General features: G+C 35.0%; 1 protein-coding gene across 1 annotated transcript in view; it reads right to left on the bottom strand.

The window, feature by feature from the left end:
- Positions 1 to 10,603: 10,603 nt before the first annotated feature.
- The window catches only part of LOC140163039 (uncharacterized), a 45,131-nt gene continuing 43,180 nt past the window's right edge, over positions 10,604 to 12,554 (bottom strand). Inside the window, exon 3 of the mRNA XM_072186381.1 lies at positions 10,604 to 11,578. Coding sequence (XP_072042482.1) covers positions 11,167 to 11,578 — 412 coding nt within the window. The 3' untranslated portion in view covers positions 10,604 to 11,166. The remainder of the gene's footprint in view (positions 11,579 to 12,554) is intronic.

Here is a 12,554-nt window from a genome sequence, read left to right on the forward strand (position 1 = left end):
AGCCTTCTTTAGCAAATCTGATAAAAATCTCAATTTTTTTAGAGTACCGTATTGGTCCGGGTATAGTCCCACCCGTTTTTTAGGTGAAAATTTTTCACAATTTGGGTGTGGGATTATACTAGAATAAAAAAAAAACACCTTTTTTTTTTTTTTTTTTTTTCGGTTTTGGAGTGTCCCTGGACCTAGATGCTAGGATCATTCATGGTTGACTTAAAAAAAAAAATTGAATTTGAATGCATTTTGATATCCAAAATATCAATTTTCATATTAAAAATACAAAACATCTTGAATTTTTTTTATTTTTTTTAGGTCAACCATGAATGATCCTAGCATCTAGGTCTAGGTCCAGGGACACTCCAAAACTAAAAAAAACAACTTTTTTTTTTTTTACACTTTCTGGAATTTTTCAAAAATGGGGGTGGGACTATACTCGAACGTGGGACTATACTCGGACGAATACGGTAAGTGGGGGATGAGGTTGTGGATCATGAAGTGCCTCTTTAAAGCCTTAATGTACGATCTTTTTAAATTTTTAGATTTTTCTTTTTTTCTTCTAAAATGATAATATGCAATCATTATGAAAGTTCCCAATACACTTGGACGCTAAAAACATTGGGAATTTGCAAAGAAACAACATCATAAACTTCACCTCTATCACTCAAACATCTCGCACGATTTGGATTAGGACAGAGAGTGCGGCCTCAGAGTTAGTCACCTACGCGGCCCACATGTGGAGGGAGCGTAACCAAACTAGTTTTGTAGGAGACTACGGTTTATGATCGTGGTTTACATAAAGTCATAATCTAAAAATTATGACTTTATGTCGGACCAACAGAAAATCGTCCCGTTTTACTACAAATAGGACAAATTTGACAGTTTGCTCATAGATTTAAATTAGAACATGTGTAAGTATTACAAATATGCCAAAAAATCGGTTTTGAAAAAAATAAAGGTAAATTCTGAAAAAAGATCGTACATTATGACTTTAAGAAAGTAATTTTAATGGTTTCTGACTATGTGAGATTATTATAACATGGCTGAAACACAGATGTCTATGTGATGCTAAATAAATTAATTTTTATTGTAATAGCAGTAATGTTTTAATAGCTTTGTACATAAATTGTAATAATTTATTAAGAATAAAAGACTAAGTGCAACCCTGTTAAGCGGTAAAGCTATTCTTTGTGTATCAGTCAATGAACTTTCTGTAATTGTGTAAAAACTGCAAATTTGTGTGAATCATTCAATAATAACTTATCTGGAAATTTGGAAAAACTGCATATTAGTGCTGTGTGTATCATTCTATATTCATAACCTCATGAATTATATGTGATACTCGAGACCCATCATACATGTTCGAACAACTTTACTAACAAGCAAATACCAGTTTTGGAAGTTGCATGATTGAGCCCTTTGTAATTGGAATTTTTAACGGGAAAATAAAATAAAATAAAATTCATGTTTTTAAAAAATAGGGTAGTATTATACCCCTGGAATGAAACAAATTAAAAGGTGACGATTTAATGAGGTTAATGACTTTGCATCAATTATTTTTCGGGTATTATGTAAAATAGGTATTGTGGATCTCGGAATCTTCGCGGTCAATATTTAGATTTTTCACACTGTACTTTGAGACACTGTGCTATATCCTGAGAACTGCTAAAAACCCAGTGACTGCGCATATCCTAGTGACCCCTCCCCTGTCAACTTTTGCAGCGACTCTGTTGAAGGCACCGTAGGGTGGGGTTATAGCCAAGATTCGTAGGGCTTTTTTTCTCAGGGTATAGTGTGTCTGTGGTAGGGCTAACTGATGAGCACGGAGCAGTCATTACCCTATAAATAATAACTTTCCTGGAAATTGGCAAAACCTGCACATTTGTTTTAAACTTGAATTTGGGCTTTAGGTACAGGACAAACTTTCTTAGAAAATTGGTAGAGTGATGGGTCCACTTCTTTGATTCTTGGAAACTGCCCTACCCAACACTTGAGTTCACCCCACCCCAGGGAGAACAACTCACACAGACTGAAGTACACAATTCTACAAAAATTTTGTTGAAGATTGCTATTTTATTGATGTTTGATTTGGCAAATGGCATATATCAATTAAACCGTATTATTTACAAATTTCAATCAAATTATTTGTATCATTTGGCAACAAAAACAAGAATCATAACATCAAATACAATTACAATAATTACATCCATTTCAATATTTCTATTAGAAAACAACCCAAATGATTGATGACATTCTATAAACATAACTATGGTAGTTTTGTTTCACAGTTGACAGTGACCACCTCCCTCCCAATCTGTAACCAGTGTGGGTCTGAATAACATTAATGTTTTTAAGAGCACAGGAAAAACAAAATTTTTAACCAACCCTTCCCAAGACCCTTCCCCACAAGACCTTGTTTACAGAATGTCATCGATCTTTTGGGTTGTTCCCTTATAAAGTTATAATTTCACACAATTAAATTTTCACACTTACAAACTTCTTTTTATCATACTGGACTATTCCAGTTGAGATCCACACCTCTCTCTATGGAAGGCATGACCTTATTCTCTCAACACAGGGGGTGCAGTTTGCAAATGGAGTCACCCATTCAGATAACCCCATTTGAAATTCACACCACCTGTGTGGAAGATTAAGGTTATGTCTTCCATAGGGAGTATGGATTTCAAGTGGAATAGCCCATTAGCATCTTGCAAAGATTTTCATTTATATCCTATAACTTAATAAGATACTTGCATGATTTTTATTTTTTTCACTATACTTTGATCAGCTCGTAATCGGCGGGCCTTATAACATCGTGGATTAATATCAATATGTTTTATTTTGAGGATTGTCTTGTGGTGTCTTGCCAGAAGCATCATAAGTTACTCATTGAAGTCATAATACTTCGCCTACTTTCTTTAACACGCAAAATATAGACCATTCAGGCCAACTATGTCACATTTAACGACGGCCTACTCTTTGGCGTAGTGGTAAAAACCTAACAATTCCCGCCGATTATGAGCTGATCAAAGTAGAGGTGTAGAAGTGCATTATGAAGTGTGAAAATGTATCTACCATGTGAAATATTAATTAACTTTTACATCATTCTATAAATCCCAATATTACATGATTTTCACAAACCCGAGATTCAGGTTCACCATAGCAGAGAGGATGATGTCATTCTTCTCCGACAAGAAGATACCATTTTCTCTGATCATACACATTTGGGTCAATTGAGCTGCACTAGAACAGGCAGCGGCAACTACACTTGGTCTCATCAGAAGTTGATAGTGACGTATGTGCATATTTCGCTGGTCGCCATAGCGAATTGCGCATGCTAACATAAACGAACATACACTGGCAAAGTGATGTAATAATCGGATTAACTACCATAGCAATAGGTGAAAACAATTTTTGAATACATCACGCTGCACTACAAGTAGGTTGCACTCATCACCTGTGTATGTCTGCAATCATAGATCTTACAGGTGCGAGTGATCAGCATGATATATTCCAATGCAGAGGTACCGCGTGGCGTACCAGTGCAGTGCGGTATATTCAAAAATTGTTTTCACCTATTGCTGTGGTAGTTAAACCGATTATTACATCACTTCGCCACCGTATAGTGTATTTACAGGCTTACAAAAACGGTTTGTCGGCGTGAACATGGTGAATGCACTACTGTCTCTCTTAATTCATGATGAGATCTCAGCTTGCATCCCTTATGTAGTTATGTTACCCATATACTTTGGAGAGTGACTGCGTACCCAAGCCTCTGAACATCTCTCTTCATTTTTACATCAATTAAACTGTAATCCACTGCTTATAATTTATCTAGTTCCCACTAATCAGTCAACTGGCATCATTAAAATAAATTGCACAAATTTGTCATAATTACATTATTATCTTTTTTAAGTTGCATGATTTGTTTTTTTGTTGTATTAAATTTTTTATAATAATAGTGTCTACAGCATACACATATGCTTTGGCATGTGTATATACCTATGTTTGTGACTCTAAGTGAGGGATTAATATTTCTGATTTGGATTTGAACATGTCACCATGTTACCAAGATATAATTTATAGTGACTACAACTACAGCAAGGTTATCCCACTGGTAACAGCTTAAGCATGGAGGGTAGCCATGTCAACAGTACAGTAACAATGTTATTGTATAAGGAAAAGTGTTACCATAACAGTAAACATGGCAACCCAGCTCATCATAGAAAAAGCCTAAGCACAGTATAATTCACATGTTACCATAGCAACAGTTTCATTTTCACAAAATGTCTTTTCTAAAAGTGAAAAACATTAAAAACAAGGAAAAAATAAATAAAAATAGAAATCTACAGACAGAAGTTTTAGACAACCACCGCTTTACAGAAAAATATATGTACAATAATCTACAAAATAAATAGCAAAATATATAAAGTTCTACCTTGTGACGACAAATTACAAGTTTAATCTGGGAAAGAAATCTCACGAGTTTTACTTGTTGAGGAAGTAGTAGGTGTAAAATATGTTATATTGGCATACAGGCTTTAAAAATATGGTAGGTTGGGTGTTTTTTACACCCAAAGTGTGTGTTTTGGTGTGCATTTTACACCCAAATTATGTTTTTGGGTGCTTTTTTCAATAATTTGTTACACGATGCATCCACATTTAGAATTTGGGCGCTTTACTGCTTTTCCTTAATATCATTTACCTCCGAAAAAATAAGGGTAGGTCGGATTATGCCGATATAACATTTTTATTCCTTAGGGTACACATAGAAAAATTTATATCATTTTGTCAACAATTTTTTTTTTCTTCAAAATATTATTTGTAATAATTATTGCAAATGCTCGGTATATAAATAGGGTTTATAGCAATTGCACTTTCCATAGCAACAATGGTATGGTTTTATTCATGTTCCTTGGGAAGGTTAAGGGGGTGGTCACTGTCAGGCCTCAAAATGGGCTATTCCTGTTGAAATCCATACACCCCCTACGGAAGACATGACCTTAATCTTCCACACAGGGAGTGTGAATTTCAAATGGGGTTACCTGGATGGGTGACCTCTATTTGAAATTTACACCCCCTGTGTGGGAGCTATGTCTTTCACAGGATCAATTTCAAATGGAACAGCCAATTCAGTCTGATCATAGAGAATGTTATGTAGTTAGGGACTGGACACATTTTGTTGGTTTTAAGTAATGTAAGTGTTTAGTAGAGGGATATAATTTGGTCACTTTCTGCATTGAGATTTCTGAAACCCATCAACTTAAACAATATGTTTCTTTCTCCTTTTATCATTTTTCAAAGCTGATTTTTATGACTGATCATACAAAATCATATTTCAAAATGGGTACATTTTTATAATTACACTGGAAATAGCAACAAAAATACAGTATTTAGTATTTAACTGTCATACTGTAAAAACTCGATAGTTAGCAAATGTGCTTACTATCGAGCGCTGTGCAAACATGAAGTGCCCCATCCACAAAAGTGTATAGGGTTTTGAGCAAATCATCGATACAAATATTTATATATGAACAAGTAAACCTGTAAACTTGTGTCTCAACCCCAATAGCTCAGTTGGTAAAGCACCAGATTTTGATACAATTTCATGTTTTCAAAAGCGCTTGATAGTAAGCACATATGCTAACTATTGAGTTTTTACAGTAATTCGACATAGCAATGATATTGAATATGGTAAGCTTACATATTTTAGCACATAGCACATTTTACTGGTTGGTTTTTGACAATGAATTGCTGTCAACAAACCATTTCTCTTGTTTAGTTTTAAAGATATTTGACACAGAATTTCTTCAAAATATGAAAATAAAACGACTATAAAACATCACATCACTGTACCACACAGAGGCTGAAATCTTGAATGACTCGCAACAAATCTGCAAATTAATTTTGTAGACCATATGTATTAGACTATTATGGTATGTCCAAGTCACTATGGACCACAATCCGCCTCATCCTAATGGCATAGTTCATTAACCTCAATTAAACAATCATAGTGCAAAATTTGACCTCAAATTGCAGAGTATGAGTTTTTGTACCCAAATTGTCAAAGTTCATTCAATGAATATGCAAATGTATTGGGAAAAAGAACTGTGCCTGATAGATGAGCATGTTGTGGATCCTAGTGAGTCCATCACCACGGTCTAAAACTGTGTACCAGCTTCTCATTTGTTGTTTGATTTTGAAACAATAAGAAAACAAATTTGTTGTGGTCGAGTCAGACTTCCCTCTTTAGTTTTACAAAACATAACATTTTTAATCATTTTTTGACATAATGGGCTATTTCCGCTGAAATCCATACAAACGCAATCCCAATTTCCTGGGTGCAGATTTGAAATGGAGGCACCCATTCATGTACCCCCATTTGAAATTCACACTCCCTGTGTGAAAGGTTAAGATCATGTCTTCCACAGGGGGTGTATGGATTTCAAGCAGAGTAGCCTGATTTGCAACAGTTACTTCCTTACTTGCATTGCTTAAAACACTTGATTGCAATCAATTTCAAATAATGATTAACATATTTTCACTGTTAAAATCACTGTTTGTGAAACATTTATGTTAAACCTACGACATGTACTCTTATTACATGATTATAAGGGTTACACAGTAAAAACAATTAAAACCCATAAATGTTCGCACATTTTAAAAACGGCTTCCCAAGAAATCCACAAGAAAGTGCTTCAACCAGTTTTTCCTGGTCAATGAAATGATATCAAACAACTCAATGTATTGCTTTTTATAAATTAATCATTTGATATGGTGACTTGTTTACAAACCTGCAAAGTGTCACAACACTACTTCCACTCTACAATCGTGTCTACAGAATATGACCCTGTTCGCATTAGAAAATTTTCTTGTTTCGACGAACCTCAAACGAAGATTTTTTCCTAATGTGTACGCACTTTTCTTCCTTCGACAAAGATTAAATAAAATTGCTTTGTTCAACGAAGCTAAAAAGGTTGTTTCAACGAAGGAATACTTCGTTCGACGAAGCTAATTTTGTAGTGTGTACGCTCGCTTCGTTCAACGAAGGAAAGTGATATGTGACAAGTGACCTTCGCCGGCTTTAATAATAGCCGAGCGTTGATAGCTTCGTTCGAGCTTCGTTAATTTTCATGAAATGTGTACAGTGCAATGTCTTTGTTCGGTCTTCGTTCAGCGTAATGTGTACGCATGCTAAATTAGTTAATCAAGATTAACTTATCTTCATCGAATGAAGAAATTTTCTAATGTGAACAGGGTCTATGACAAGGTATTACAGAGAATATAAGATATAAAATAGTTGTGTATTTATCAAGTATAAAAGGGTGCAATACAACACTTATTTACCATGTATAGTCACACTAGAATAAGGTTCAACAGAAAGACATACGGGGTAACACATTATTATCATTATACTACTAAACATTTTACCATGTTTTATCTTAAATTGTTCTAAAAATTAAGACTATTCCAGTTGAAATCCATACACAACTTATGGAAGACATGACCTTCATATTCCACATGGGGTGTGTAAATTTCAAATGGAAGGTTACCTGAATGGGTGACTCCATTTGACATCTACATCCCCTGTGTGGGAGATTAAGGTTATGCTTTCTACAGGGGGTATATGGATTTCAGCTGGAATAGCCCATTGCTGACATAAAACTTACAACTTTCAAATTTGTGAAATTTACATATAATTTTGGCTAAGTGGTAACATTTTACAGCACAACTTGGTGTGAGTGTATAGTAGGCCTAGTATCTATATACTTGTTGTGTTTATTTGCTAAGATTTTATGTCACAATTCAAATCAAAATTCCAAATCAGAAGATTCAGATCATGATCAGAGATCGAGAGTAAGATCTAAATCAAGATTTTGAGCCAGATCAGTCCAAATCAGGATCAAGATAGTGGATATAGTATACAGGCCTAACAAGTCATAACCTCATAGTAGAATAAACATTGCAATCTTAACCCTGCCGATCTAACATTGCCTCTGATTGGTCAATTATGTGATATCTTCACTTAAAATCACCAATCAGAATGAAGCTTTGCAAATAATTCACCCCAATTTTTTTTGCGTGGTGAAATTATTCTAACAATGTTGCTGATTGGTCCAATCGATAATGAAAACTTCTTTTTGGCCAATCGGCAGGTAGTTCTCATGGGGTTAAGTAAGATCCAAAAGATCTATTTCCATATCAAGATTCCAAGTGCGTTCCAAATCAGGATCAAGATTGTAAGATCATGAATATGATCCAAATCAAGATCTATTTCCAAATCAAGACTCCAAGCGAGATCCAAATCAGGATCAAGATTGAGATCTTGAGCAAGATCCAAATCCAGATAATCCATATCAAGATTCTGAGTGAGATCCAAGTCTGGATCAAGATCATTATCAAGATTGTAAGATCATGAGAAAAATCCAGATCAAGATCTATTTCCAAATCAAGATTCGAAGCGAGATCCAAATCAGGATCAAGATTGAGATCTTGAGCAAGATCCAAATCCAGATAATCCAGATCAAGATTCTGAACGAGATCCAAATCAGGATCAAGATTATGATCCAGATTGGGATCACAAGTAAATCTGAATCCAGATGGTAATCTAGATTTATTTCCAAATCAAGATTCTAAGTGAGAATCAAATCCAGATCACGATCACGACTCTCACCGGGACATAAAAAATAACCATAATCAAATCTTTATACAAACATCTTCAAATTATTACAATTTCAAAATGAATATGGTAGTTACAATACAAAATATTACACAATCAAAAAAATTCAAAATATTCAAAAACTTAGAACAGTTGGGTTGGTATATCCTGGACCAGCCAGAATATTATCACATGACTTAGTGCTAATAATTTGCTAATTTTAAAGGTGTACAAGATTACTATTAAAATTAATTAGTGTCTATTATTAATGTTATATTATTTACTATCCACCACCAGCATGATCATGTCCAGTTTTACAAAGTATAGGACTTGTAACAGGCCTCTGAAGTATGGTATTCTTGTATATGCAAATTAGTTCATTAATATTCATTAAACTGCTTCAGCACCAAATTGTGATGCAACAGAATTCACTAAATTCCTTACAACTAGTACCAATTTAAATAAGTTGTTTACTCATTAGAAAGAAGTCAAGTAAGTACAGATTAATAGAACCGTGACTGCCTGCTGCGTTTACTGCCACCAGTCCACCATTACATCCCTGACACCGTGATAGCGCCACCATTTCAAACATTTCAAAGTGCCTTTGCCATGTTTGATTCATATTGATCACATCTTGAATTTCTTTACTTTGAAAATGCTAAAAGATGTAAGTGTGTTGTTGACACGTAAAAGTGTCACATGAAAGTGAACCAATTTGACATTATCAATAACCAATATCAATAACCAAATTTACATGATCAATAACCAAAATGGCATTATCAATAAGCACATAATTTCCACATATTTCACTCTCCACTGTGTTTTTTTTTCTCTCTGACTGTTATAGGCATGGATTATTTGAAAGTAAAATTTTTGAAATAAAAACTGACAGAAAAGACTGAACTTGATCATGTTGGTGGACAGTAAATCAGCCTGCAAACCAGAACTGATACCATTACTAGTTCACTAGGGCTTATGTTTCATACAGGTTTACATTACTAATTTTGAATAATAATGAAAATATTAGCGCTGGTATCCACTTTAAACAGATGCCCAAGGTGCTAAAAATATCTGTGGGTGCAACCTGTATATTCATCATTGAAGCATAGGTCTATTCTTACACTAATCAAACTATGAGTACATAAAAACAGAACATATCAACAAACAAACCAGTTTACAAGACACTGTGTACACATTATACCCAACCAAAGTCAAAAAGTCACAGTTATTATAATATGCATACCGGTATATAAATACAATAAAATGTTACTCGTATAACATTTTTAATAAATAATTATTTTACAGTTCAAATTGCAGTAAGCTATAATGTGCAGTGGTTTCATAAGTAAACTGATATTTGGTGCATATTATCATTATTTTTACAAGTTACCATGGTAACAAGAATGATATTATTCCACCGTACTACATGAGTTGCCTTAATTGTGATTAATATAATACCTAACTTATATATGTAAATTGGCTAGCTACCTCATTTTTTGAGTTGCATAATACAAAGATTTGCTGCGTAGTTAAACATTGTTTTAATATTATCAATTTAATTAATAGAGGTAGTCATTGTGACGTCAACGCCGCCATCTTGTGGTACGGAGTGCCTTGTTGCTAAGATCACCGCGTTGACGCTTGACTGAAGCGTCGCGTCACACGCTGCGACTTCCGCGTAATTGGGGGCGCAATGTCTAACGCATGACATGCAGAACGGCAGTACCCACAAGATGGCGGATCCCGCGGAAAGGCTGACGGCCTCTATAAGCTGCTTTGGTGCTTTCTTCTACATTTATAAAAAGCTGCCATTACCATATTGTCAGTAAGCAAAATGATGAGTTAAATTTTGTCTTAATAACATGAATAAGGGTGAAATTATTATGTTTGTGCTGTGCAAATATAATAAGGTTATTCTAGGCAAGTTAAAATTATACAAATTCTATCTTGTACATGTTTCAAAACATAATCAATTTTTATTTAAAAATAAATTATTAATGTAAATGCAATTCTACTACTAGAGGGGTTGGTAGAAAGTTAACTTCAGAAGTGTTAAGAACTAGATATGATATCCAATATCCCCACCAATTAATTGAATTCTAAGCCCATAGCGTAACACAAAAGGCATTCTGAGTTGGTACTATTGGAACTATACTAAATTTCGGACTCCATCCATGACAAACCAAGATGGCGGATTTACCATAGCGTAACGCACACAGAATTCTGAGTTGGTACTATTGGGGCTAATCTCTTTAGCGAGGGGAGGCCTATAATGGATAACCAAACTCGAGCTACACTGAAATACCAACCTCTACATACAGGAATAGTTAATAATAGCTACAAAACTGTATCATACCCTGAATACTCAATATTATTGTTTCATTTTTTGTTGAATTTGGCCACTGCTGTGTTTTAAACTCATAATAAGAACAAAATATAAATAACAATGAAAATATTTCATATCCTAGCACCAAACACGAACTATTTATACACGTTAAAGTGACGACAAAATACTATGCTACAATCGTGGCTGGCTCCGGGCTCATTCCCGAATCCATCACCATAGTTGTCGGTGTTACAGCCGGCGGCGACGGTGAAGGCGAAGCCGATGTCGTCGTCGAAATCTCCATGAAGACATCGTCGTTTATCGCGGCGCCCTCTGTGTGGGTGAGGCTATGGCGTCTGAGATCGCAGTTGCGGCGGAACACTTTGCCGCAGTGCTGGCAACTGTATGGTTTGATGTCGGTGTGGGTCAGGAGGTGGGTCTTGAGATTGCTGCGCTGGTTGAACGTTCTTCCACACGTGGAGCATTTATGGGGGGACTCCTGGAGGTGAAGAGTCTTGTGGACAGCCAAGGTACGGGCTTGGCAGAAGCCTTTACCGCAATCTGGACACTTGAATGGCTTCTCTTTGGAATGAATGTACCTGGAGCAGGGGCGAAATAAAAGACAGAAAATGGTTGGGTTAGCATCAAAGTTAACATAGAAAACTTCACAAAAATTAATCTAGACTACAAAACTGAGCTTTTTCAGATTTTTTTCCTCAAAAAAGTTGTCAATAATCAAACATAACCCAGCAAACACACAGCGTGTTACAGAAGAGGTTTAAATGTCGGATTACATAAAGGGTATAAAACAGTTTAATTTGAAAAAGTGATGCACAACATTCTAATAGAATTCTAACTGTTTGATGAAATATATGTTACAATAATGTTTAAAAAACATATTCATGATCTTTATATTTAAATGTTATTAAAACGTTTTGAACAAACGTTTTAAGAACATTTTTGTGATTGCTGGGAAGTCAATTAGACTATTTGACGGCACCTAGTCAACGATACTAAAAAAGCCCAAGTTGCGCAACCAGAGATCAGATCATGTCACATATCACTTACAGTAGTCCACTCCACAGGATCTGATGGTCAGTAGTCTTATTACACACAAATTAGGTCAGTCTGACCTACTGAGCAATTAATTGTATTGTTTTAATTAATGAATTAATGATGAGTGTAATGGAATCGCTACTGGATGCCTATTGATGGTCTTGTCACTGTGGCTTCAAACGAATTCAATAAACATCAGTATATTTGCTGTCAGCGTGAAGCAGATAACTTCTAATAGAGCAAAGATACTCAATATTGAGTATCTTTGATTAGAGAAAGTAGCATATTGGCCTAATAATCCAACTTTCAAATACATAATGGACTAAATAGATGCACACCCTCCATAGATGAAATTTCGAGGGCTTAGAGCAAGAACTAGCTATGTCCACAATTACATGTTACTCATTTCGGCAACAAATGGACGGTTAATTCTGCCTTCTATAATATAATGACAAGTGACTTTGGGGGTATGTATATGGTCACTTGTCTCTTACTAACCATGCTAACTGTTTAAGTGAC

Source organism: Amphiura filiformis, chromosome 10 (genome assembly GCF_039555335.1).
Source record: "Amphiura filiformis chromosome 10, Afil_fr2py, whole genome shotgun sequence".
In the NCBI taxonomy this organism is placed as follows: Eukaryota; Metazoa; Echinodermata; class Ophiuroidea; order Amphilepidida; family Amphiuridae; genus Amphiura; species Amphiura filiformis.